General features: G+C 48.0%; 1 protein-coding gene across 1 annotated transcript; it reads left to right on the forward strand.

Annotated features, from left to right (window-relative positions):
* Positions 1–3,312: 3,312 nt before the first annotated feature.
* LOC137544582 (olfactory receptor 52E4-like) lies at positions 3,313–4,287 on the forward strand. Its single transcript, XM_068265680.1, has one exon. It carries the CDS (start codon positions 3,313–3,315, stop codon positions 4,285–4,287), a length of 975 nt encoding a protein of 324 aa, XP_068121781.1.
* The last annotated feature ends 23,522 nt before the right edge of the window (positions 4,288–27,809 follow it).

A 27,809-nucleotide genomic window follows, 5' to 3' on the forward strand; every position in this document is an offset into this window, starting at 1 on the left:
TAGCTCCACCCCGCTTAGTGACGCACTCCCTGCAGCAGAGTGTGGCGACAGGGTATAATGCATAGCTCCACCCCGCTTAGTGACGCACTCCCTGCGGCAGAGTGTGGCGACAGGGTATAATGCATAGCTCCACCCCGCTTAGTGACGCACTCCCTGCGGCAGAGTGTGGCGACAGGGTATAATGCATAGCTCCACCCCGCTTAGTGACGCACTCCCTGCGGCAGAGTGTGGCGACAGGGTATAATGCATAGTTCCACCCCGCTTAGTGACGCACTCCCTGCGGCAGAGTGTGGCGACAGGGTATAATTCATAGCTCCACCCCGCTTAGTGACGCACTCCCTGCGGCAGAGTGTGGCGACAGGGTATAATGCATAGCTCCACCCTGCTTAGTAACGTACTCCCTGCGGCAGTGTGGCGACAGGGTAATATGCATAGCCCAGCCCCACTCAGTGACGTACTCTGTGTAGCAGAGTCTGCCGATAGGGTAGTATGTATAGCATCACCCCCCACTCTGTGACATAACCCCTGCTGGCAGAGTGCACTGACAGGGTAATATACATAGCTCCACCCTGCTCAGTGATTTACTCCCTGCGGCAGAATGTGCCAACAGGATAATATGCATAGCACCGCCCCCTACTCTGTGACATAACCCCTGCTGGCAGAGTGCACTGACAGGATAATATGCATAGCTCCACCCACTCTGTGACGTAAGCCCTGCTGGCAGAGTGCACTGACAGGATAATATGCATAGCTCCACCCTGCTCAGTGATGTACTCCCTGTGGCAGTGTGCAGACAGGATAATATGCATAGCACCGCCCCCCACTCTGTGACATAACCCCTGCTGGCAGAGTGCACTGACAGGATAATATGCATAGCTCCACCCACTCTGTGACATAAGCTCTGCTGGCAGAGTGCACTGACAGGATAATATGCATAGCTCCACCCTGCTTAGTGATGTACTCCCTGCAGCAGAGTGTGCCGACAGGATAATATGCATAGCCCCGCCCCACTCAGTGACGTACTCTGTGTGGCAGAGTCTGCTGATAGGGTAATATGCATAGCTCCATCCTGCTCAGTGACGTAGTGTGCCGATAGGATAATGTGTATAGCACCACCCCCCACTCTGTGACATAGCCCCTGCTGGCAGAGTGCACTGACAGGGTAATATGCATAGCTCCACCCTGCTTAGTGATGTACTCCCTGCGGCAGAGTGTGCCGACAGGATAATATGCATAGCTGCACCCACTCTGTGACATAAGCCCTGCTGGCAGAGTGCACTGACAGGGTAATATGCATAGCTCCACCCTGCTCAGTGATGTACTCCCTGCGGCAGAGTGTGCCGATAGGATAATATGCATAGCTCCACCCACTCTGTGACATAACCCCTGCTGGCAGAGTGCACTGACAGGGTAATATGCATAGCTCCACCCTGCTTAGTGATGTACTCCCTGCGGCAGAGTGTGCCGACAGGATAATATGCATAGCTGCACCCACTCTGTGACATAAGCCCTGCTGGCAGAGTGCACTGACAGGGTAATATGCATAGCTCCACCCTGCTCAGTGATGTACTCCCTGCGGCAGAGTGTGCCGATAGGATAATATGCATAGCACCGCCCCCTACTCTGTGACATAACCCCTGCTGGCAGAGTGCACTGACAGGGTAATATGCATAGCTCCACCCTGCTCAATGATGTACTCCCTGTGGCAGAGTGTGCCGATAGGGTAATATGCATAGCTCCACCCACTCTGTGACATAAGCCCTGCTGGCAGAGTGCACTGACAGGGTAATATGCATAGCTCCACCCCGCTTAATGACGTACACCCTGCTGGCAGAGTGCACTGACAGGGTAATAGGTATAGCTCCACCCTGCTCAGTGATGTACTCCCTGTGGCAGAGTGTGCCTCCATCTCTTCAGTGCTGCTGAGTAGATTTTTAATGTGGTTCACATTTAAGGACCACAGACTTACACCCCCCCTAGTGACCAGGCTATTTTTTACAATTCAGTGCTCTGCAGCTTTAAAAGGGCCATACAACTGAGCAAACCAATGAATATCTTCCCCTTTTATTGCCACCAACAGACCTTTCTATTGGTGGCATCTGATCACTGCTGCCAGGTTTATTTATTTTTTTATTAATTTATAAATATTTTTTTTTATTAAATGTATGTATTTTTTAATTATTATTTTAATTTTAATATTATTTAAATTCACCACCCCCCACCCCCTCGCAATCCAATCAGTGATCACCTCTCATAGGCATCAGTCTATGAGTAAAGATCACATTGTGGGCAACTCGAGGCGACAGCTTTGTCACAAAGCTGTACCCTTACAGCGCTGCACAATGACCGCAGCACTGTTTACTAAAAAAAAGCCTGTTTTTTTCTTTTGACAGCCAGCTAGCCATGATCGCGGGCTGGGAGGCTGTTTACAGAGTTTAGCTCCATAACTAAAGCGGGGATACGGGCACATTGGCATGCGCGATCCCCTGCAATCTTCTCCCCAGGACTTGACGCCAATCAGCATTACGCGGCCCTGGGCGATCAACCTTGCGGCCGCCGATCGGCGTTAGGCAGTCGTAAGGTGGTTAAAGGGCCACTATCAAGAAAAATTGTTACGTTTAAAATAAATGAAAAAAACACGTACATATAAAAATACATTTCTTGAGCCAAAAATTACTTTTTTTGTCACTTACAGTTAGTAGAAATCTTACAGAACTGACAGGGTTTTGACTAGTTCATCTCTTCTCGCGTGCACACATGAGAGCCTGCATGTGCATGCGGTTGCATATGGGAGCGTGTATAATATTTATTATCATTTTCTAGACAATGCACTATTTCTTTGAGGTCTGATAACCTTTCAGGAGAGGAGGACACAATGATGACTCTGTAAGCTGCTGACCTGCTCTGTCCCATCAACAGCCTGGGGGAGGGGCCGTGCCTAAGCCAGTTGATCAGCTGCAGACAGAAAAAAGGAGAGGGCACAGAGCTGGTAATTCTAGATTCTAAAAATCTAGTGTGTGTAAGTGTAAAGCAATATTTTTAGTGATCGCTAAACCACACGCAACAAAAGCCCACATTTTACTTCCCTGACCTTCACATTTCAGATTTCTTTGGTTAAATTACAGAAAAAAAAAATTAATTGTTTTAAATTAAGAAATAAATAAAAAGAAAACAAAATCACTATACATCTTTCAGTAACTTAATTGTGTCTGTGGAAGTTTTAATTGTCTGGAGTCGTTTTAGTTGTTAATTTTTTAATGTTTGTGATTTTAGGCCGATGATGAGTTTAGCTCTTCTGGTCAGTAATAGATGATGCTTCCCGTTCCCAACAATAGCCACTACATGCCACCCACATTTTTCTTGATTGGCATCCCCGGACTGAATGATGGAACAGTCCTCAGTACATCTATTGTCTTCTGTGCCCTCTACATTTTGGGTATCCTAGGAAATGGGACCATATTGTATGTTATCAAAGTCGAGAGGACTCTTCACACCCCCATGTTCTTCTTTCTCTCCATGTTGGCAATTAATGACATAGTCTTCTCTAGTTCCACTGTGCCTAAGACACTGGGGATCTTCTGGCTGAACGATGGTGTTATTGATGCTACCAGCTGCCTCATACAAATGTTCTTTGTCCATTGTCTTTCTGCCATTGAGTCGGGGATCCTCGCCTCTATGGCCTACGACCGTTTGATGGCAATTTGTTCCCCTCTCCGATACCACTCTGTCCTCACTGCCTCATTGCTCAAAAAGATTGCATTTGCTATTCTACTCAGGGCCACCGTGGTCATTTTCCCAATTCCTTTTTTGGTGGTAAATTTACAGTACTGTGATAACAATTTTGTGGAACATTCATACTGTGACCACATGGCTGTGGTCAATGTGGCCTGCAGTGACAAACAAATAGACAGCTTATATGGATTAGTGGTGTCCCTGTCTGTCAGTGGTTTTGACTTATCCTTCATTGTTTTATCCTACACCATGATCTTGAGATCCATCTTCAGGATGCCCTCTAAGGACTCACGGCAAAAAGCTGTGGGGACATGTGGCTCTCACATCTGCGTGATCATCAGTGCCTACTTGCCATCAATCTTCTCTTTTGTTGTCTACAGGTTTGGAAGAAAGACAGTTCCCCATAATGTCCATATATTCCTGGGCAACATTTACATCTTGGTCCCCGCGTTCCTGAACCCCATTATCTACGGGGTGAAGACAAAGCAAATCCGGCAACATGTTCTGCACATTCTTATTGACAATCCAAAAGTCCTTTGCTTATCTAACCGATGACTCAAATATTTTTATTGTTTTGTTTTAAAGAAAGGAACAACACTATTTCTAACCTTGACATACAGTCACTGAATGACCAAGTTTATGAGCTTTGGGGTCCTTGGCATCAATAAGTTGCAATTTCCCATTGAAATAACACAAATCTGATTGGCTGTTTGTGTCCTGCTCCCTTTTCAGAATTTAACCACTTTGTCCTCCTTGACGTATAAAAATGTCAAGGAGGACAGGCGCGCTCCTGCGCGCTCCCGAGGCCGATCACGCGCACTCCCGGCCGCGGATTCGGTAGCCACGGAATCAGTGTTTCGGGCTATGGAGCCCGATCACTGATTCCGAGAGAAGCGACAGCTTCTCTAGGAACCTTCGCTCTTTCTGAAGCTATGTCCCTCTAAGCGTACATTGTACTCTTAGAGTGACGTCATGTAAACAAACTCGAGATTGCCATCTTGTGGCCAAAAAGTAAAAATTAGTAAAAGTAAAAAAACATTACAATACACAAATATTTCCCCAAATAAAACACTTTTATATCCCACCCTCCCAAAAATGCCCACATAAAATGTTTAATAAAAAAAAACAAAAAAACATTACTATAAAAAAAAAACAACACATAAATATTTACCTAAGGGTCTAAACTATTTAAATATCTATGTAAAGATGAAATATTTCTCTCTATTTTTTTTTTTAATAAGCTTGTAAATAGTGATGGATGCAAAACGGAAAAAATGCTCTTTTATTTCCAAATAAAATATTGTCGCGATACATTGTGATAGGGACATCATTTAAATGGTGAAATAACCGGGACATATGGGCAATTACAATACGTGGGTTTTAATTATGGAGGCATGTATTATTTTAAAACTATAATGGCCGAAAACTGACAAATAATGATTTTTTTCATTTTTTTCTTATTCTTCCTGTTAAAATGCATTTACAGTAAAGTGGCTCTTAGCAAAATGTACCCCCCAAAGAAAGCCTAATTGGTGGTGGAAAAAACAAGATATAGATCATTTCATTGTGATAAGTAGTGATAAAGTTATAGGCTAATGAATGGGAGGTGAACATTGCTCGGATGCATAAACTGAAAACGACTGAGAGCTTAAGTGGTTAAACCCCAGTCTCTCAGTAACGGACTGTACGATATTTGAGGCCTCTGCCATTAAGAGTGTATGAAGGGCAGCAATGTAAATATCCCCCTTGAAAATCAATAGTTTTTGATTGGCTGTTGTAGGCTCCACCCACTTTACTGAGTATTAATCCCAGTCATCCAGTGACCAACTGTGCCAAGTTTGAGAGCCCTGCCAATAACAGAATGGCTGAAATCAATCTCAAAAATCTGATTGGCTGTTTATGGCTCCACCCCTTTAGTGAATTTGGACCCCAGTCACCCAATGACTGTTTTAGGTTTGAGGCCTCTGCCATTAACAGTGTAAGAATGGCAGCAATGTATATATTCCCCTTGAAAATCAATAGATGAATTTTGATTGGCTGTTGTAGACTCCACCCACATTTATGAATATCAATCTCAGTCACCCAGTGACCAACTGTGTCAAGTTTGAGAACCCTACCATTACAGTGTAAGAATGGCTGCAGTTTTTATTTTCCCAGTAAAATGTTAGTTGTTTTTGGCTCCGCCCACTATTTCTAACCTTGTCATACAGTCACTGATTGACCAAGTTTATGAGCTTTGGGGTCTTTGGCATCAATAATTTGCATATTCCCATTGAAATTAAACAAATCTGATACGCTGTTTGTGGCTTTGCCCCTTTCTGAAGTTGAACCCCAGTCACCCAGTGACCAACTGTACTAGGTTTGAGGCACCCCCTATTAACAGTGTAAGAATGGCAGCAATTTAAATATTCTCCTTGAAAATCAACAGGTGAATTTTGATTGGTTGTTGTAGGCTCCACCCATTTTCCTGAATATTAATTACAGTCACCCAGTGAGCAACTGTGCAAAGTTTGAGAACCCTGCCATTAACTGTGTAAGAATGGCTGCAGTTTATATTTTCCAGTGAAATTTGTTTTTGGCTCCGCCCACTTTTTGTAATCTTGACACACAGTCACTCAATGGCCAAGTTTTTGAGCTTTCAGGTTCCTAGCATCAAAAATGTGTGAATGGAAGCAGTTTATCCAGCAAAGAAATCTGATTGGCTGTTTGTGGCCCCGCCCCTTTAGTGAATTTGGACCCCAGTCACTCAATGACCGACTGTAGCAAATTTGAAGCCTCTGCCATTAACAGTGTATGAATAGCAGCAGTTTAAATATTCCCCTTAAAGGATACCCCAACTGACATGTGGCATGATGAGATAGACATGGGTATGTACAGTGCCTAGCACACAAATAACTATGCTGTGTTCCTTTTTTTCTTTCTCTGCCTGAAAGAGTTAAATATCAGGTATGAAAGTGGCTGACTCAGTCCTGACTCAGACAGGAAGTGACTACAGTGTGACCTTCACTGATAAGAAATTCCAACTATAAAACACTTTCCTAGCAGAAAATGGCTTCTGAGAGCAAGAAAGAGGTAAAAAAGGGGAATTTCTTATCAGTGAAGGTCACACTGTAGTCACTTCCTGTGTGAGTCAGGGCTGAGTCAGCCACTTACATACCTGATATTTAACTCTTTCAGGCAGAGAAAGAAAAAAAGGAACACAGCATAGTTATCTGTGTGCTAGGCACTGTACATACACATGTCTATCTCATTATGCCACATTTCAGTTGGGGTATCCTTTAAAAATCACTAGGTGAATTTTAATTGGCTGTTGTAGGCTCCAGCCACTGTGCTGAATCTTAATCTCATTCACCCAGTGACCAAGTGTGTCAAGTTAGAGAACCCTGCGATTAACAGTTTAAGAATGGCTGCAGTTTACATTTTCCTGTTAAAAATTAATGGCTTTGTAACCTCGTTCACCAAGTGACCAACTGTGCGAAGTGTGGGGACTCTGGCTTGACGCACGCACGCACACACACACACAAAGAATGAAAAAGGCTGCCATTTTCACAGAAATAAAGCCCCCACACTTGGCACAGTTGGTCACTTGGTGACCATGTTCCCAAACCCAAGAAAAGTGGGCGGAGCATAAAACAGCCAATCAAATTGCAGCAATTTATTTTAATTGGGAAAATGTGAACTGCAGCCAATCTTACACTGTTAATCGCAGGGTTTTTAAACTTGGCACACTTGGTCACTGGGTGGATGAGATTAAGATTCAGGAAAGTGGGTGGAGCCTACAACAGCCAATTCAAATTCACCTATTGATTTTCAAGTGGAATATTTAAACTGCTGCCATTCTTACACTGTTAATGGCAGAGGCTTCAAACTTGCTACAGTCAGTCATTGGGTGACTGGGGTCCAAATTCACTAAAGGGGTGGAGCCACAAACAGCCAATCAGATTTCCTTGGTGGATAAACTGCTTCCATTCACATATTTTTGACGCCAGGAACCTGAAAGCTCACAAACTTGGTCATTGAGTGACTGTGTGTCAAGGTTACAAAAAGTGGGTGGAGCCAAAAACACATTTTATGGGGAAAATATAATCTGCAGCCATTCTTACACCATTAATGCCAGGGTTGTCAAACTTTGCACAGTTGGTCACTGGGTGAATGAGATTAAGATTTTGGAAGGTGGGTGGAGCTTACAACAGCCAATAAAAAATCACCTTTTGATTTTCAAAGGGAATATTTAAATGGCTACCATTCTCTTATACTGTTAATAGCAGATGCCTCAAACCTGGTACAGTTGGTCACTGGGGTTCAAATTTGGAAAGGCGGTGCAGTCACAAACAGCCAATCAGATATACAAAGTATTGATACCATGGACCCCAAAGCTAATTAACTTGGTAATTGAATGACTGTGTTCCAAAGTTAGAAAAAGTGGGCGGCGCCAGCAACTTAATTTTTCACATGGCAGGGCTCCCAAACTTGACACAATTGGCCACTGGGTGACTGGGATTATTATTCAGAAATGTGGGTGGAGCCTACAACAGCCAATCAAAATTCACCTATTGATTTTCACGGGGAATATTTACATTGCTACCATTCAAGGGGAATATTTACATTGCTACACTGTTAATTGCAGAGGCCTCAAACCTGATACAATCAATAATTGGCTGACTGGGGTCCAAATTCACTAAAGGGGTGGAGCCACAAACAGCCAATCAGATTTGTTAGATTGATTTCAGCCATTCTGTTATTGGCAGGGCTCTCAAACTTGACGCAGTTGGCCACTGGGTGACTGGGATTAATATTCAGGAAAGTGGGTGGAGCCTACAGCAGCCAATCAAAATTCACCTTCTGATTTTCAAGGGGAATATTTACATTGGACAGCACGGTGGCGTAGTGGTTAGCGCCCTCGCCTTGCAGCGCTGGGTCCCTGGTTCGAATCTCAGCCAGGTCAACATCTGCAAGGAGTTTGTATGTTCTCCCCGTGTCTGTGTGGGTTTCCTCCGGGCACTCTGGTTTCCTCCCACATCCCCCCCCAAAAAAACCATACAGTTAAGTTAATTGGCTTCCCCCTAACATTGGCCCTATACTATGATACATGCACTACACGATACATACATAGACATACGATTATGGTAGGGATTAGATTGTGAGCTCCTCTGAGGGACAGTTAGTGACAAGACTATATTCTCTGTACAGTGCTGCGTAAGATGTCGGTGCTATATAAATACTAAATAATAATAATAATAATAATTGCTGCCATTCATACACTCTTAATGGCAGAGGCCTCAAATCTGGTACTGGGAGACTGGGATGCTTAAAAGGGCGTGGGCCAAAAACAGATTTGTTTAATTGCAATGGGAAAATGCAACTTATTGATGCCAAAGACCCCACATCTCATAAACTTGGTCATTGAGTGACTGCATGTGAAGGTTAGACACAGCCAAATACAACTAACTTTTTACATGGGAAAATATAAACTGCAGCTATTCTTACACTGTTAGTAGCAGGGTTCTCAAACTTGGCACAGTTGGTCACTGAGTGACTGGGATTAATATTCAGAAAAGTAGGTGGAGCCTACAATTCCAATCAAAATTCACCTATTGATTTTCAAGGGGAATATTGAAACTGCTGCCATTCTTACACGGTTAATGGCAGAGGCCTCAAACCTGCTACAGTCAGTCATTAAATGACTGGGGTTCAAATTCACTAAATGGGTTGAGCCACAAACAGTCACATTTCTTTTCTGGATAAACTGCTTCCATTAGCACAATTTTGATGCCAGGAACCCGAAAGCTCACAAACTTGGTCATTGAGTAGTGACTGTGTGTCAAAGTTACAAAAACTGGGTGGAGTCAAAAACAGATTTCCCCGGGAAAATATAAACTGCAGCCCTTCTTCACTGTTAATGGCAGGGTTCTCAAACTTTGCACAGCTGATTACTGGGTGACTCGGATTACTATTCAGAAAAGTGGGTGGAGCCTAAAGGGGAATATTAAAATTGCTGCCATTCTTGCACTGTTGGTCATTGGGTTACTGGGGTTCAAATTCAGAAAAGTGGACAGAGCCACAAACAGCCAACCAGATTTGTTTAATTTCACTGGGAAAATACTAATTATTGATGCCAAGGACCCAAAGTTCGCAAACAAGGTCATTGAGTGACTGTGTCCAGGTTACAAAAAGCAGACGGAGCAAAAAACAAATTTCACTGGGAAAATATAAACTGCAGCCATTCTTACACCGTTAATGGCAGGGTCATTAACTGGGAAAATGTAAACTGCAGCCCTTCTTCACTGTTAATGGCAGGGATCTCAAACTTTGCCCAGATGGTCACTGGGTGACTGAGATTAATATTCAGGGAAGTGGATGGAGCCTATAATAGCCAATCAAAATTCACCTGTTGATTTTCAAGGGGAATATTTAAATTGCTGCCATTTTTACACTGGTAATAGCAGATGCATCAAACCTGCTATAGTTGGTCATTGGGTGACTGGGGTTCAAACGCTGCAGAGGGGCGCAACCACAAACAGCCAATCTGATTTGTTTAATTTCTATCTGAATATACAAATTATTGATGCCAAGGACCCCAAAGCTCACAAACTTGGTCATTGAGTGTTTGTGCGTTAGGGTTAGAAAAATGGTCCCCCGCAGGTATCCTGTGCCACGCAGCCACTCACCGATGCTCCGGCCCCGCCTCCGGTTCACTTCTGGAATTTCAGACTTTAAAGTCCGAAAACCACTGCGCCTGCGTTGCCGTGTCCTCGCTCCCGCTGATGTCACCAGGAGCGTACTGCGCAGGCCCAGTATGGTCTGTGCCTGCACCATGCGCTCCTGGTGACATCAGGGGTTGCGAGGACACGGCAATGCAGGCGCAGTGGTTTTCGGACTTTAAAGTCTGAAATTCCAGAAGTGAACCGGAGGCGGGGCCAGAGCATTGGTGAGTGGCTGCGCAGCACAGGATGCCTGCGGGGGACCATTTGAAGCCCCGGGTAACTTCAACTCATTTTCCCCCGACCCCCCTACAGTATCCCTTTAAGTGAATGAAGGTTTTATATTGCATGAACCCCACAGATTCTTACAGACAGTGGATGACAATGGGAGATCTAAAGGAAAAAATGCAATGCTTTTCCTAAAACATACATAGTGTCACTCTGATATGGTGTAAACTCGGCCAAAACTCGCATACTGGCTACAATTCACTAACACACCCTGAGTAAGAAATAAAGATTTTTACATATGCAGTATTAGTTTGGTAATTTTCAACAAATCTATATTTTTAACTTATGCAGTATTTTATTTGGTACTGTAAGGAATCATGTGGTATTTCATTTGGTGTTCGATGGATTATTGCAGTTCACAGGGAGAATGGATGTAAACTGTGATACAGACAGCATTGTTTATTATACTGAAAAGTAGAGAGCAAGTCCAGGCTGCATGAAATTAACTTAAAAATTGTATCAACTCAAAACCATTAGTATTTTATTAAAGCTAATTTATAGGGATAAAATAAAAAATGTCAGATTCTCACATATGGCTATGACAGGCTCTAGATCTTATAGAAACTTCACAATCCCGTCTCGGTCCCCTCATTCCAGCGCTGTGTCTTGGTGGAGATCCGCAGCCTCCGGGAGCTCTCAGAAGGCTTAGGGAACTCTTGTGTCTGAGTGCTCCTGAGACGGGCTGAAGCTTTCTGAAGGTCCTAAAGGCATATTGGACCAGTGGGCCAAATACATGCAACAATGTAGCAATGTAATGAGTAGAGATGTAGCGAACGGTTCGCCGGCGAACGGTTCTAGGCGAACTTAGGGGGTTCGCGTTTGCCTGCACCAGGCGAACTTTTGAGGAAGTTCGATTCGCCCCATAATGCACTATGAGGGTCAACTTTGACCCTCTGCATCACAGTCAGCAGGCACATTGTAGCCATTCAGGCTACACTAAGCCCTGGAGCCCCCACCCCCCCTTATATAAGGCAGGGTCCGGCGGCCATTACACTCACTCGTGTGCCTGCTAGAGAGAGGAAAGGGACAGCTGCTGCAGACTTTTTCTCCTAGGGACAGATTAGTTAGGTTCTAGGCTGCTTTGCTTGCTCCTGTCTGATTATTATTGCTTTTAAAGCACCCATCAACAGCAACAGCTCTTTTCAGAGCTCATCCTGTACATATTTTTTTTTTCTGTGTGTCAAACTGACACTTTTGTTGCATGCACAGCCTTGCTAATTGATAGTGTGTGTGCCACTGCCAGCAGCCCAGTACATTCAGTGACTACCTGTGTGTGTGACAGCGAGCTGCACATTGTACTACCCAGTACTGCATATACCCCAGTACCTGTTGTGTTTACTTAACCCACCTCATCACTGCATATCACTGCATATTTTGGGCAGCACGGTGGCGTAGTGGTTAGCGCTCTCGCCTTGCAGCGCTGGGTCCCCGGTTCGAATGCTCACTGCATATACCTAGCATCCCCCCGAGATGGACAAAATGGACAAATCAGGTAGAGGAAGAGGCAGACCCAGAGGAAGGCCACCAGGCACCGGCAGGTCTGTGGCTGTGCAAGGTGGTGGTGCTGTGATTTCGTGCTGACCTGCCCCAAAATACAGTGCTCAGAAGAAGGCACGTGCCATCACTTCCCAAAATCGTGAGGAGGTGATTGAGTATTTAACACAGAACACCTCATCTCCCGCAGCCACCAGCGCTACAACAAGCACCACATGCGCTGCATTTGACACTTCGCAGGAGTTATTTGGTGGTGGTGAAATCACTGATTCCCAGCCACTACTGCAACAACAACAAGAAGGCGCAGGTACACCACCTCATACGTCTGAGTTAGGTGGCGATAGTATGGACGTAACGTGTGTGGATGGGGATGATGGACCAACTGAAGTTGGTGCAGTTGAGGAGGTGTCTGAGGAAAGCGCAGCTGGCCAGGAGGATTATGATGACGATTATACGGATACCACATATGTTCCCGGTAGAGGAGATGACCAGGGGGACAGTTCAGAGGAGGAGTCAGAGAGGAGTAGGAGGAGACGACTCCATGATAGAAGCAGAGGGAGCTCGTCCTCAGAAACAGCTGGGGGCAGTGTCCGGCGCCATGTATAGCCAGCTATGGCCAGCCAGCCAACATGCCCTTCAACGTCAGCTGCTGATGCCACCGTAGCGCCATCACCCCAGGGGGGCTCAGCGGTTTGGAAATTTTTTCACGTGTGTGTCTCAGATTGGAGCAAAGCCATCTGTTGTCTCTGCCAGAAAAAATTGAGCCTTGGAAAGGCCAACTCTCACGTAGGAACAAGTGCCTTACGAAGGCACCTGGAGAGAAGGCACAAACAGCTATGGCAAGAACACCTGAGTAAAAGCAGCACCCCTCAAAAGACAAGCCACCCTCCTTCTCCTCTTCCTCCTTCAGGTGCATCATCTTCATCCACTTTCTCCCTTGCACCTTCACAGCCACCCTCCTCCACACCGCCTCTTCCCTTCAGCGGTTCCTTCTCCTCTGCCCACAGCAGTACCCAGCTGTCAGTGAAGGAAGTATTTGAGCGTAAGAAGCAAATGTCTGCCAGTCACCCTCTTGCCCGGCGTCTGACAGCTGGCGTGGCGGAACTATTAGCTCGCCAGCTATTACCATACAAGCTGGTGGAGTTGGAGGCTTTCCGTAAGTTTGTGGCCATTGGTACACCGCAGTGGAAGATACCAGGCCGCAATTATTTTTCACAAAAGGCCATACCCAAACTCTACCGTGCAGTTGAGAGGCAAGTGGTGTCATCTCTGGCACACAGCGTTGGGTCAACGGTCCACCTGACCACGGATGCCTGGTCTGCCAAACACGGGCAGGGCCACTACATTACATACACAGCCCATTGGGTCAACCTGGTGACCGATGGCAGCAAGCAGGGAGTACGTGGCTGCACAGCGGACCGACTTGTCACACCTCCACGGCTTGCAGGCAGGCCTCCAGCCACCTCCTCTCCACCTGCTATCACTGCTTCGCTGTCATCCTCCTCCTCCTCCTCCTCCTTGGCTGGTGCCGCGATCTCCTCTCCAGCTACACAGCCCTAGCACCCCAGGGCCTATGCTGCATGCCAGGTACGACGGTGTCACGCAGTGTTAGACATGTCTTGCCTGAAAGCAGAGAGTCACACTGGAGCAGCTCTCCTGGCTGCTCTTAACAAACAGGTGGAGCAATGGCTGACCCCGCACAAGCTTGAGATCGGCAACGTGGTGTGTGACAACGGCAGCAATCTCATTGCTGCGTTGAATTTGGGAAAGCTGACACACATACCCTGCATGGCACATGTGCTGAATCTGGTCGTGCAAAGATTTGTGTCCAAGTACCCAGGCTTAGAGGACGTCCTGAAGCAGGCCAGGAAGTTGTGTGGGCATTTTGGGCGCTCTTACAAGGCCATGGCACGCTTTGCGGACATTCAGCGTAGAAACAACTTGCCGGTGAGATGCCTGATTTGCGATAGCACGACTCGCTGGAATTCCACCCTGCTGATGTTCTCTCGCCTGCTAGACCAGGAGAATGCCGTCACCCAGTACCTGTATCATTACAGTACAAGGACACAATCTGGGAGGATGGGGATGTTGTGGCCCAACAACTGGACACTGATGCGAAATGCATGCAGGGTCATGGAGCCCTTTGAGGAGGTGACCAAACTGGTGAGTCGTGATGAGGGCATCATCAGCGACTTGATCCCCTACGCCTACTTCCTGGAGCATGCCGTGCGTAGAGTGGTGGATACAGCTGTGGAGGAGCGTGAACGAGAAAAGTTACGGCAGCAGGAGTCGTGGGAGCCATTTACACCCGAACCCGATGTTCCCACAACACCTGTGGCAGCACAGAGGGGGGAGGAGGAGGAGGAAGAAGAGGAGTCGTGTGGGGAAGGAGAGGAGTCCGACTCTGATGATGGTGATGATGAGGAAGGTGTTTCTGTGAAGGAGGAAGAGGCGGCGGAAGAAGAACAACCGCGTCAGCCGTCATAGGGGGCTTCTGCTGCTCCACGTTCCCGTGGTATTGTTCATGGCTGGGGGGAGGAAGAGGAGTTGCGTCCCGTCACTGAGGAAGAGCAAGAGGAGATAGAGAGTACGTCTGCATCCAGCTTTGTGCAGATGTCCTCTTTCATGTTGTCCAGCCTGTTGAGGGACCCCCGTATCAAAAAACTCAAGTCAAATGACCTGTACTGGGTGGCCACGCTACTAGACCCTCGGTACAGGCACAAAGTGGCTGACCTCTTACCAACTCAACAAAAGGCGGAAAGGATGCAGCACTTGCAGAACAAGCTGTCGATGATGCTTTACAATGCGTTTAAGGGTGATGTGGCTGCACAACGCACTCAAGGTACCACTGGCAGTAACCCTCCTCCTCCCAAGTCCACGCAGGCAAGGACAGGACGCTCCAGCGATCTCAGGGTGATGTCGGATATGCGGACGTTCTTTAGTCCAACTCCTCGCCATAGTCCTTCCGGATCCACCCTCCACCAACGCCTGGACCGGCAGGTTGCCGACTACCTGGCCTTGAGTGTGGATGTAGACACTGCGAAAAGCGACGATGAACCCTTGGACTACTGGTTGCGCAGGCTTGACCTGTGGCCAGAGCTGTCCCAATTTGCCATACAACTTCTCTCTTGCCCTGCCGCAAGCGTCCTGTCAGAAAGGACCTTCAGTGCAGCTGGAGGCATAGTTACTGAGAAGAGAAGTCGCCTAAGTCACGACAGTGTTCAGTACCTGACCTTTATCAAAATGAATGAGGAATGGATCCCGGAGGGCTACTGCACGACCGAAGACTAAGTCAGTCCCCACACACAGCATCTCTGCCTGTAGGCCGCTTGCCTTCTCCGCCACCACCAACAGGGTCCAGGACTCTAGGCGGATTCCTGAATTTGCGGCCGCTACACTAATTTTTCTGGTGCGTGTACATGCCTGCCTAATTTTTCTGGCTGCACTGCGGGCGGCTGCAACAAAAAAACAAAAGGCATGTACATGTGCCCATCCCCCTTCGTGATCATTACTTTGCCGCGGTGAAGGGGCTTGCGTATCACAATGAAGCAATGACCGCCGGCTATTTGAGTGTCTTGGGTGGGGGTGGCACACAAAAGATAATAAGGTCGTTGCTTCATTGTGGTCAGACCAAATTTGATCAGCTGGACAGTCACTGTTGTTCTATCATTGAGCTACCACATCCCAGCGACCATATGGGCTTGAAAAACGCCACGGCCTACACTCTGGCCACGGTACGCACCACTCCAGCACGGCCGTCACTACGCAAACAGCTGTTTGCGGTGCGTTACACAGTGAGTTTAGTGTGTCAGTGTGAAGCAGAACTCTAATTACACTCCCTGATTGATGTATACCCATGCAAGATGTTTGAAAGCACGTTAGGCCTGCAATTTAGCATTCAATGTGATTTCTGCCCTTAAAACGCTGCTTTGCGTCAAATCCAGATTTTTACCCGGGACTTTGGGCATGTATCCCACTCCGCCATGCCCCCTCCAGGTGTTAGACCCCTTGAAACATCTTTTCCATCACTTTTGTGGCCAGCGTAATTTTTTTCTATTTTTCAAAGTTCGCCTCCCCATTGAAGTCTATTGCGGTTCGTGAACTTTTCCGCGAACCGAACCTTCCGTGAAGGTTCGCGAACGGGGTTCGCGAGCCGAAAATCGGAGGTTCGCCACATCTCTAGTAATGAAGGGACCGATATGGGACTAGGATGGATCAATAGGATCCAGTGCCTTCTCTCTAAATAGGTGGGTATCTGACTGTTTTTTCCTCGACTCAGTTCTACTTTAACAATTTTTAATGTGTGCATAATAATATTGTGAAATCAGGGAAAATGTTTTTATAATTAACTTTAGTATTTTCTTGAATAGTCATTAGTTTTCCCCTTTTCTCTGCACTGTGTTCTCCCTTCTATAACCTTTTGCATGGCTATTTAAAGCGGACCCAAACCAAACATTTTTTTAATTCAAAATATTTAGTTGCTCCACTCGGACACATACAAAGATAAATAAACACTCCTTCAAGCCTATGAGCATTTCAGTTCATGCTTTTCCCCCTTCTCTTTTCATAACTAGGGTTATACAGGTGGCAGCCATTAGCAATTCCTCCTTTGCTGGACAGCATCTACTCCACCAGTCTGCCGGATTCTGTCCCGGCAATATGAAAGGAAGGGAGGGGTTCCTCCAATAAATGTAAAATATTTTATATTTGTCATCATGCAGCTGAAAAAAGGCTGCTATTTATTATTATAATTTAGAAAATAGATTTTATTTCTGAAATCTTGTATTTTTAATTTGGGCCCACTGACAGGGTGGAGACACCGAACATCTCACTGGTGTTATCTCATGCTCTAATCTTTCTGAAGACATTATTCTTTCTGAAGTCATTTTCCTCACAAGTCAGTAGTTTACCTCACTTGTCACTTTTTTCATGTGGTTACAGCCTTGGTGAATTGAAATTTCACAAATTGTTTAACCACTTTACATTCCTGAGTTTTTACCCCTTAAAGTGAATATTAAGTTAAAATAAAAAAAATATTTTAACTTCCATTGGGGGTTCTTGCAGCCCCCTGGAGTCTTCCTGTGACCACGAAACCAGTCCAAGTCCCTCTGCCCAGCAGCAGCGACCCCCGCTAAGCTGGCTGGCCATGCGCCTCCTCATCATGCTCCCGCTGGCTGGGAGCATTCTGCACATGTGCAGTACATTAACCTCACTACTGCGCATGTGCAGAGCACTCCCAACCACGGGAGCGCGATCAGGGTGCGCTCTGCTCGGGGCCACGCATGCGCAGTAGCCGCCGACTGGCGGCGACAGGTCAGCTTTGCCCCAAGAAGCCCCGGGTAAGTTAAAACTATTTTTTTTTAGTTTGACTTGAGTGTCCCTTTGAGGTTACAGCAATAACTATTATAACTACAGATGGTCACTGAGAGGTTAATAGTTTTGAGTTGATGAAGAGTGTATGATAGTTTTATACAAAATGTATGTACTATATTCTCTGGTTGAACTTCATTGACTGATTTTTCAAACCAACTATGTAACTAATAAGTGTGGCGCTTGGAATTAGACCAATCAAAATCCTCAGCCCTTGCATTTCACTGGTTCCCAGCTACGTAGCATTCCATAAAATCCACATACGATTTGGATGAAGCATAAATTATTTGCATCCTGACTATCTTTTCATGTATGATTATAGCAGCAAGATTGTGTATAGATTTACTGGTGCTACAATTAATGGAAATAAAATCATACAGGCTGTTGGACACAATAATATTCCAGACAGCTGATGTGTTACTTTAAATACAAGAGAATATAGTACATATAGATCCATGAGCCCAGTGGCGTAGCTACAAACCTCTGGGCCCCGATGCGGAATCTGGATGTGGGCCCCCCCCCCCCCCCGGCAACAACAGCCCCCCCTCCCCCGACAACACCCGACGGATGCACACACATATCAAAATCCCTGTAGCCAGCTATAGGTACCCCCAGTATAGGTAGTCAGGCATAGGTAAGCCAGTATAGTTGCCCCCGGTATAGGTGAGATAGGCAGGCGCCGCCGGTATAAGTTAGATAGATAGGTGCCCCCAGTACAGGTTAGCTAGGTGGGTGCCTCTAATATAAGTAGCCAGAATAGTTGCCCTCAGCGTAGGTTAGATAGGTAGGTGCCCCCAGTATAGGTTAGTTAGGTAGGTGCCTCCAATATAGGTAGCCAGTTTAGTTGCCACCTGTATAGGCTAGCTAGGTGCCCCCAATACAGGTTAGATAAGTAAGTGCCCCCAGTATAGGTTAGATAGGTAGGTGCCCCCAGTATAAATTAGATTAGGTCGGTGCCCCCTAGTATAGGTTAGATTAGGTAGCTGCCCCCCAGTATAGGTTAGATTAGGTAGCTGCCCCCCAGGATAGATTAGGTAGCTGCCCCCCAGGATAGATTAGGTAGGTGCCCCCCAGTATAGGTTAGATGAGGTAGCTGCCCCCAGGATAGATTAGGTAGCTTCCCCCCAGGATAGATTAGGTAGCTGCCCCCCAGGATAGATTAGATAGCTGCCCCCCAGGATAGATTAGATAGCTGCCCCCCAGGATTAGGTTAGAATAGGTAGGTGCCCCCCAGGATAGATTAGGTAGCTGCCCCCCAGGATTAGGTTAGATTAGGTAGCTGCCCCCCAGGATAGATTAGGTAGCTGCCCCCCAGGATTAGGTTAGATTAGGTAGCTGCCCCCCAGGATAGATTAGGTAGCTGCCCCCAGGATAGATTAGGTAGGTGCCTCCCAGTATAGGTTAGATTAGGTAGCTGCCCCCCAGAATAGATTAGGTAGCTGCCCCCCAGGATAGATTAGGTAGGTGCCCCCCAGTATAGGTTAGATTAGGTAGCTGCCCCCCAGGATTAGGTTAGATTAGGTAGGTGCCCCCCAGGATAGATTAGGTAGCTGCCCCCAGGATAGATTAGGTAGGTGCCCCCCAGTATAGGTTAGATTAGGTAGCTGCCCCCCAGGATTAGGTTAGATTAGGTAGCTGCCCCCCAGGATTAGGTTAGATTAGGTAGCTGCCCCCCAGGATAGATTAGGTAGCTGCCCCCCAGGATTAGGTTAGATTAGGTAGCTGCCCCCCAGGATAGATTAGGTAGCTGCCCCCCAGGATTAGGTTAGATTAGGTAGCTGCCCCCCAGGATAGATTAGGTAGGTGCCTCCCAGTATAGGTTAGATTAGGTAGCTGCCCCCCAGAATAGATTAGGTAGCTGCCCCCCAGGATAGATTAGGTAGGTGCCCCCCAGTATAGGTTAGATTAGGTAGCTGCCCCCCAGGATTAGGTTAGATTAGGTAGGTGCCCCCCAGGATAGATTAGGTAGCTGCCCCCAGGATAGATTAGGTAGGTGCCCCCCAGTATAGGTTAGATTAGGTAGCTGCCCCCCAGGATTAGGTTAGATTAGGTAGCTGCCCCCCAGGATTAGGTTAGATTAGGTAGCTGCCCCCCAGGATAGATTAGGTAGGTGCCTCCCAGTATAGGTTAGATTAGGTAGGTGCCCCCCAGGATAGATTAGGTAGCTGCCCCCCAGGATAGATTAGGTAGCTGCCCGTCCCCATAATGGAGGGGGGGGGCCGCAGCCGCGGGGAGGGCAGCCCGACCTCTCCCTCCCTTCCTCTCCCCGGGGCCCCCCCCTCAGATGCAGAGTGAGCGGCTAACGGAAGCGCTATAGGCAGAACTCACCTCCGTCCCTGGTTCCAAACGCCGCTGATCTCCTCTCTGGCTGGCTCTGCATAGATGCTGTTACACACGCAGCTTCCTGTTTAGCCGGAAGCTGCGTGTGTAACAACATCTATGCAGAGCCAGCCAGAGAGGAGATCAGCGGCGAGTGGAACGCAGGGAGGTGAGTTCTGCCTACAGCGCTTCCGTTAGCCGCTCACTCTGCATCTGAGGGGGGGGGGCCCCGGGGAGAGGAAGGGAGGGAGAGGTCGGGCTGCCCTCCCCGCGGCTGCGGCTCCCTCCTACCAGCGCGAACGGGCGCATGGCCCTCCAAACGGAGATGGGCCCCCCGGGCCCCTCCCCCGCCTCCTCAGGAGCCGGGCCCGGTCGCCAAGGCGACCGCTGCGACCACGGGCCCTACGCCCTTGCATGAGCCGTCTTACCCTCAACACTGCTTCTATGGCTTCTGAGAGCAGCAGGTCAGAGGAACACCCTTCTAGTTTTATCTTGTGAAGGGGCGGATCTTGCCTTCACCTGCCCTGATCTGCCCAGGATAGCCCGCATAGGTGGACTGACATGGATTTCGGGTTGGAGTTATCAGATCACAGAGGATAAATCCATAGAAATCCATATACATTTGAATTCTGAAAGTTGAATTAGGGTCGCATGACCAGTATTGAGGGATATAAAAGTGTTTGTGTGGTATTATCCTGTACAGTATATATATATATATATATATATATATATATACTCTGAGTGAAGATTTTGGAGGGGACAGGATTAGTGTTGGGCGAACACCTAGATGTTCGGGTTCGCGAACGTTCGCCGAACATTGCCGTGATGTTCGGGTGTTCGCGCCGAACTCCGAACATAATGGAAGTCAATGGGGACCCGAACTTTCGTGCTTTGTAAAGCTTCCTTACATGCTACATACCCCAAATTAGCAGGGTATGTGCACCTTGGGAGTGGGTACAAGGGGGAAAAAATATTTGAAAAAGAGCTCATAGTTTTTAAAAAAATTGATTGTAAAGTTTCAAAGGAAAAACTGTCTTTTAAATGTGGAAAATGTCATGTTTCTTTGCACAGGTAACATGCTTTTTTTCGCCATGCAGTCATAAATGTAATACAGAGAAGAGGTTCCAGGAAAAGGGTCCGGTAACGCTAACCCAGCACCAGCAGCAGCACACGTGATGGAACAGGAGGAGGCGCAGGAGGAGAAGGCCACACTTTGAGACACAACAACCCAGGCCTTGCATGAGGACAAGAAGCGTGCGGATAGCATGCTTTGTACCGCCATGCAGTCATAAATGTAATAAAGATAAGTGGTTCAATAAACAGGGACCGGCAACGCTACCCCAGCAGCAGCAGACGTGATGGAACAGGAGGAGGCGCAGGAGGAGAAGGCCACGCTTTGTGAGACACAACAACCCAGGCCTTGCATGAGGACAAAAAGCGTGCGGATAGCATGCTTTGTACCGCCATGCAGTAATAAATGTAATAAAGATAAGAGGTTCCATAAACAGGGACCGGCAACGCTAACCCAGCAGCAGCAGACGTGATGGAACAGGCGCAGGAGGAGAAGGCCATGCTTTTTGAGACACAACAACCCAGGCCTTGCATGAGGACAAAAAGCGTGCGGATATAGCAGCAATGCTTTTTGCCGCCATGCAGTCATAAATGTAATACAGATGAGAGGTTCAATAAACAGGGACCGGAAACGCTAAACCATCCCAGATGTTCATTGGTCATGTTACTTGGTTGGGGTCCTGGAGTGTTGCGTAGTCGTTTCCAATCCAGGATTGATTCATTTTAATTTGAGTCAGACGGTCTGCATTTTCTGTGGAGAGGCGGATACGCCGATCTGTGACGATGCCTCCGGCAGCAATGAAACAGCGTTCCGACATAACGCTGGCTGCCGGGCAAGCCAGCACCTCTATTGCGTACATTGCCAGTTCGTGCCAGGTGTCTAGCTTCGATACCCAATAGTTGAAGGGTGCAGATGGATTGTTCGACAAAGCTACGTCATCTGACATGTAGTCCTTGACCATCTTCTCCAGGCGATCGGTGTTGGAGGTAGATCTGCACGCTTGCTGTTCAGTGGGCTGCTGCTGCATGGGTGTCAGAAAATTTTCCCACTCCAAAGACACTGCCGATACCATTCCCTTTTGGGCACTAGCTGCGGCTTGCGTTGTTTGCTGCCCTCCTGGTCGCCCTGGGTTTGCGGAAGTCAGTCTGTCGGCGTACAACTGGCTAGAGGAGGGGGAGGATGTCAATTTCTTCAAGCAGTTTTGGAACATTGTGTTTGTACCGTGGATCCAGAAGAGTATAAACCCAGTAATTGGTGTTGTCCAGAATGCGCACAATGCGTGGGTCGCGTTCAATGCACTCTAGCATGAATTGAGCCATGTGTGCCAGAGTCCTACCAGAATCCTCATCATCCTCTTGTGAGCGTTGTGATAGTTGTTGTGATGCATCATAGTCGTCACCTTCCTCCTGGTCTGCTTCTGCTGACCATTTGCGCTGAATTGTGGAAGTCCAACGTGCACCGCTCTGGCCCTCGTCAGTGGTGGCATGAAATTCCTGCTCCAACTCCAGCTGTTCCTCCTCCTCTTCTTCGTCATAGCTGCTGGGGCCAGCGTTCCCTGAGGCGGATGGCCTGATGTTGGTACCATCACGCTGATCGTTTTCTCCTTCAGATTCCCCCAGTTGCATCATGACAGCTGTTTCCTTGATTTTCAACATTGACCTCTTCAGTAAACACAGCAGTGGTATGGTAATGCTGACTGAAGAGTTGTCACTGCTCACAAGCAACGTGGATTGCTCAAAATTTTGGAGGACTTGGCAGAGGTCCAACATGTTGGCCCAATCGGATCCACAGAAGCTTGGCAGCTGTCCGGATGCGCCTTGGTACTGCGCCGTCATGTACTGGACCACTGCACTCTTCTGCTCACAAAAGCGGGCTAGCATGTGCAGCGTAGAATTCCAGCGCGTAGGGACATCACACAGCAAGCGATGGTGGGGGAGATTGAAGCGCTCCTGCATCTTGGCGAGTGCCCCCGAAGCAGTACTGGAATTTCTACAATGTTTGGCCACTCGACGCACCTTCAACAGAAGATCGGCCACGCCTGGGTATGTCCTCAGGAACCGCTGAACTACTAGGTTCATCACTTGCGCCAGGCAAGGGATGTGTGTCAGCTTAGCCAACCTTAAAGCGCGAATGAGATTACTCCCATTATCACACACAACCATGCCCGGTTTCAGGTCCAGCGGTGCCAGCCACAAATCCGTCTGTTCCTTTATTCCCTTCCAAATTTCCTCCCCTGTGTGCTGCTTATCCCCAAGGCAGATCAGCTTCAGCAACGCTTGCTGACGCATGCCAACAGCTGTGCTGCACTGCTTCCACGATCCTACTGCTGCTGGTGCTGGGTTAGTGTTTCCGGATGAGGTACAGCTTTGAGATGCGTTGGAGGAGAAGGAGTCAGAGAGGTAGGTGCTGCTGTTGTTATCCAGTGGGAGGGACGGCGGTGCAGCTGTTTGCGGCGTGGGCAACACCCGCGCCGTAGCAGGTGAGGAATCGCTGCCAGGCTCCACAAGGTTCACCCAGTGCGCGGTAAGGGAGATGTATCGACCCTGTCCGAACGCACTCGTCCAGGTGTCAGTGGTGAGGTGAACCTTGCAGGCAACGGCATTCTTCAAGCTTCGGGTTATTTTGCTGACCACGTGTTCATGCAACTCAGGCACTGCAGAGCGCGCAAAGTGGTAGCGGCTGGGAACCACGTAGCGTGGGATGGCCACTGACATCATGCCCTGCCTTGAAGCTGTTTGTCTCCACCACTCGATATGGCAGCATTTCGCAGGCCAGAAGCTTGGCTATGCTGGCTGTTACTGCCACGGCCCGGGGGTCATTTGCTGGCAATTTCCTCTTGCGCTCAAACATCTCCGACACAGACAACTGAACCATAGCGCTGCACACGGAAGGGCTGTTGGTTGTTGTGTTTGATGAACACTGGGAGACCTCAAGAGCACTACTCCGGAAAGTGACAGTGTCAGCGTCGTCTGATGTTTGTGAACGTTGTGAACCACGCAATGGCTGGGCTACTGCTGCTGCTGAGGCGGGTCTGGTGGTGAGTCTGGTGAACCCAAGGGAGGCAGTGTTGCTGGTACCCTGTCCTGCTGCGTTTGCCCACAGAGTGGGATGTTTGGATAGCATGTGGCGGCTCATGCTGGTGGTGGAGAGGTTGTTAATACTTTTCCCCCTGCTCAGGCGGGTCTTGCACACCTTGCAAATCGCCATGGTAACATCCTCAGTGCAGTCTTCAAAGAAAGCCCAGACTTTGGAGCACCTGCCTTGCTGGCGATTTCTGTTTGCTCCTCTTTTGCCTCTCACTTGAACTTCCACGCTTGTGGTGCCTGAAATTGCGCGCCGCCTACCTTGTGGCACAAGGCGAACTCGTGCAGCAGTGGGTTCTTCAACAGACTCATCTGTGCTGCTGCTACGACGGCGATGTTCTCGTTCACAAACAAAATCTGGGTCTATGTCCACATTGTCCATACCCTCCTCTTCCATCTCCTCAAACTCGTCATATGTCATTGTGGGGGGCCGCCGCCGTGGAGGAGAGCTCCCCAGAACAACCTCTGCGCAGCTCACTCCAACGTCGTCTTCCAGATCTTGTCGGCCGACCTCCTGCAATTGCAACCCCTCCTGCCCAACTTGCTCTGGGATTTGGGTTTCCGAGTCCTCCTCGGACTCGCCTTGCATTTCAGTGCGCGGTGCATTTCCCACAGTTAATGGTTGTGAATCCGGGCACAACATTTCTGGCTGTTCCTCCATTGACCTTTGAAAGGTGGAAGTTTGTTGGGCTGGGAATAGCTCCTGTGAATACCCCATTGTGTCCTGAGGTAATTCATCGGACTGGTTATCTGGCAGTTGTGTGCGTGGTGTCGCTGCCGGTTGTGTCAGCTTTGTGCCCACTGGCTCCTTGTAACTGGCTGAGGACTCGGACCTCGTGCGTGATGTGCTGGTGCTGCTTAACCCACTGCTGGACGCTTGAGAGGTCATCCAAGTAATTATCTGGTCCTGTTCTTTTGGATCTGTGAGGGTTGTTGTCCTGGACAACATGGGCGGTATTGAGTGGGTTTTCTTGGGTGCTCCCCTGTGGCCTGTACGTGAACCGTCAGGGGAAACACCTCTTCCCTTGCCCCTCCCTCTTTCACCGGATTTCTTCCTCATTTCACTTATCCTTAAAGTACACGCTGACTGGCAGCAGTACAGTGGCAGTACAGAAATGCTATACAGTGGTGGGTGAGCGGTGTACCACTATTGCCAGCAGCGACACAGAGCACAATGATATACAGTGGCGGGTGAGCGGTGTACTACTGTTCCCAGCAGACACAGAGTGGCAGTAAACAATGCTATATAGTCTGGCTGAGCGGTGTACACAGAGTGGCAGTACACACAATGCTATATAGTCTGGCTGAGCGGTGTACACAGAGTGGCAGTACACACAATGCTATATAGTCTGGCTGAGCCGTGTACACAGAGTGGCAGTAAACAATGCTATATAGTCTGGCTGAGCGGTGTACACAGAGTGGCAGTACACACAATGCTATATAGTCTGGCTGAGCCGTGTACACAGAGTGGCAGTACACAAAATGCTATATAGTCTGGCTGAGCGGTGTACACAGAGTGGCAGTACACACAATGCTATATAGTCTGGCTGAGCGGTGTACACAGAGTGGCAGTACACACAATGCTATATAGTCTGGCTGAGCGGTGTACACAGAGTGGCAGTACACACAATGCTATATAGTCTGGCTGAGCGGTGTACACAGAGTGGCAGTACACACAATGCTATATAGTCTGGCTGAGCCGTGTACACAGAGTGGCAGTAAACAATGCTATATAGTCTGGCTGAGCGGTGTACACAGAGTGGCAGTACACACAATGCTATATAGTCTGGCTGAGCCATGTACACAGAGTGGCAGTACACACAATGCTATATAGTCTGGCTGAGCGGTGTACACAGAGTGGCAGTAAACAATGCTATATAGTGTGGCTGAGCCGTGTACACAGAGTGGCAGTAAACAATGCTATATAGTCTGGCTGAGCGGTGTACACAGAGTGGCAGTACACACAATGCTATATAGTCTGGCTGAGCGGTGTACACAGAGTGGCAGTACACACAATGATATATAGTCTGGTCTGACTGAGCCGTGTACACAGAGTGGCAGTAAACAATGCTATATGGTCTGGCTGAGCGGTGTACACAGAGTGGCAGTACACACAATGCTATATAGTCTGGCTGAGCGGTGTACACAGAGTGGCAGTACACACAATGCTATATAGTCTGGCTGAGCGGTGTACACAGAGTGGCAGTAAACAATGCTATATAGTCTGGCTGAGCGGTGTACACAGAGTTGCAGTACACACAATGCTATATAGTCTGGCTGAGCGGTGTACACAGAGTGGCAGTACACACAATGCTATATAGTCTGGCTGAGCCGTGTACACAGAGTGGCAGTAAACAATGCTATATAGTCTGGCTGAGCGGTGTACACAGAGTGGCAGTACACACAATGCTATATAGTCTGGCTGAGCGGTGTACACAGAGTGGCAGTACACACAATGCTATATAGTCTGGCTGAGCGGTGTACACAGAGTGGCAGTAAGCACAATGCTATATATAGCGTGGCTGAGCGAGGTACACAGTGGCAGTACACACAATGCTATATAGTCTGGCTGAGCGGTGTACACAGAGTGGCAGTAAACAATGCTATATATAGTGTGGCTGAGCGAGGTACACAGTGTCAGTAAACAATGCTATATACAGTGTGGCTGAGCGAGCGGTGTACTACTGTTCCCAGCAGCGACACACAATGACTGGGGGGGGACCCTGGCTAGCGTGGCTGGAAAGCGAACTACCCTGCCTGCCAACCGAAAGCTAAACCCACAGAGAAATGGCGGAGATATGACGTGGTTCGGGTATTTATTTACCCGAACCACGTGACCGTTCGGCCAATCAGAGCGCGTTCGGGTCCGAACCACGTGACCCGTTCGGCCAATCACAGCGCTAGCCGAACGTTCGGGGAACGTTCGGCCATGCGCTCTTAGTTCGGCCATGCGGCCGAACGGTTTGGCCCAGCACCATCAGGTGTTCGGCCGAACTCGAACATCACCTGAACAGGGTGATGTTCTGCAGAACCCGAACAGTGGCGAACACTGTTCGCCCAACACTAGACAGGATTTATATTGGGGTAACTACTGGGGAAGCAGCCCAGGGTCCCTGGACCTGAACTCATGCGCAGGACACAAGGACAACACAGATCAATCCACCCTTTTTGTGTTTAGAGTGAAGAGCCTGTCCAATTCCCCCTCAGCTACAAGTAATCACAATTGTAATTTGATCTCTCAGCTGTGTCAGCTCAGGAATATCAGCAGGCTTGGCAGAGCATTTAATTTGCAAACACAGGATGTTAACTCTTTGTCTGCTTCCATGAAAGCAGGAAGTAGACACGCTGCAGATTTATTGCAGGTGTTCTGTGGGCTGCAACAAATACATGCTTTTCTTCAAAGTTTATTATGCTGATGCTTATCTTTTATTGCAGAGAGGAAGTTCTGAGTTCAGGTCCACTTTCACATTTTTCCTATAAATAGCCCCCATCCAGAGAAGATGCTGTTTTCATCACACTTCTTAAAGGTGAGTTGGGGGGAGTTACGGTGGTCTTTATTCTTATGGGGTTAATGGTGGCCATACTTCTATGACGCAGGGCAAATGGGCCTTCAGGCTGTAGAGGTCACCAAGGTGGGATGAGAAGAAGGACCTGAATGTTATGGGGGCCACCACTTCCTGTCATGAAAGTCAATGTGCAAAACTCTTCTACAGAAAAAGTGGCTCCATCTAATAGCATCAATGTGTGTAG

This window comes from Hyperolius riggenbachi, chromosome 2 (genome assembly GCF_040937935.1).
Source record: "Hyperolius riggenbachi isolate aHypRig1 chromosome 2, aHypRig1.pri, whole genome shotgun sequence".
NCBI classification, from domain to species: domain Eukaryota; kingdom Metazoa; phylum Chordata; class Amphibia; order Anura; family Hyperoliidae; genus Hyperolius; species Hyperolius riggenbachi.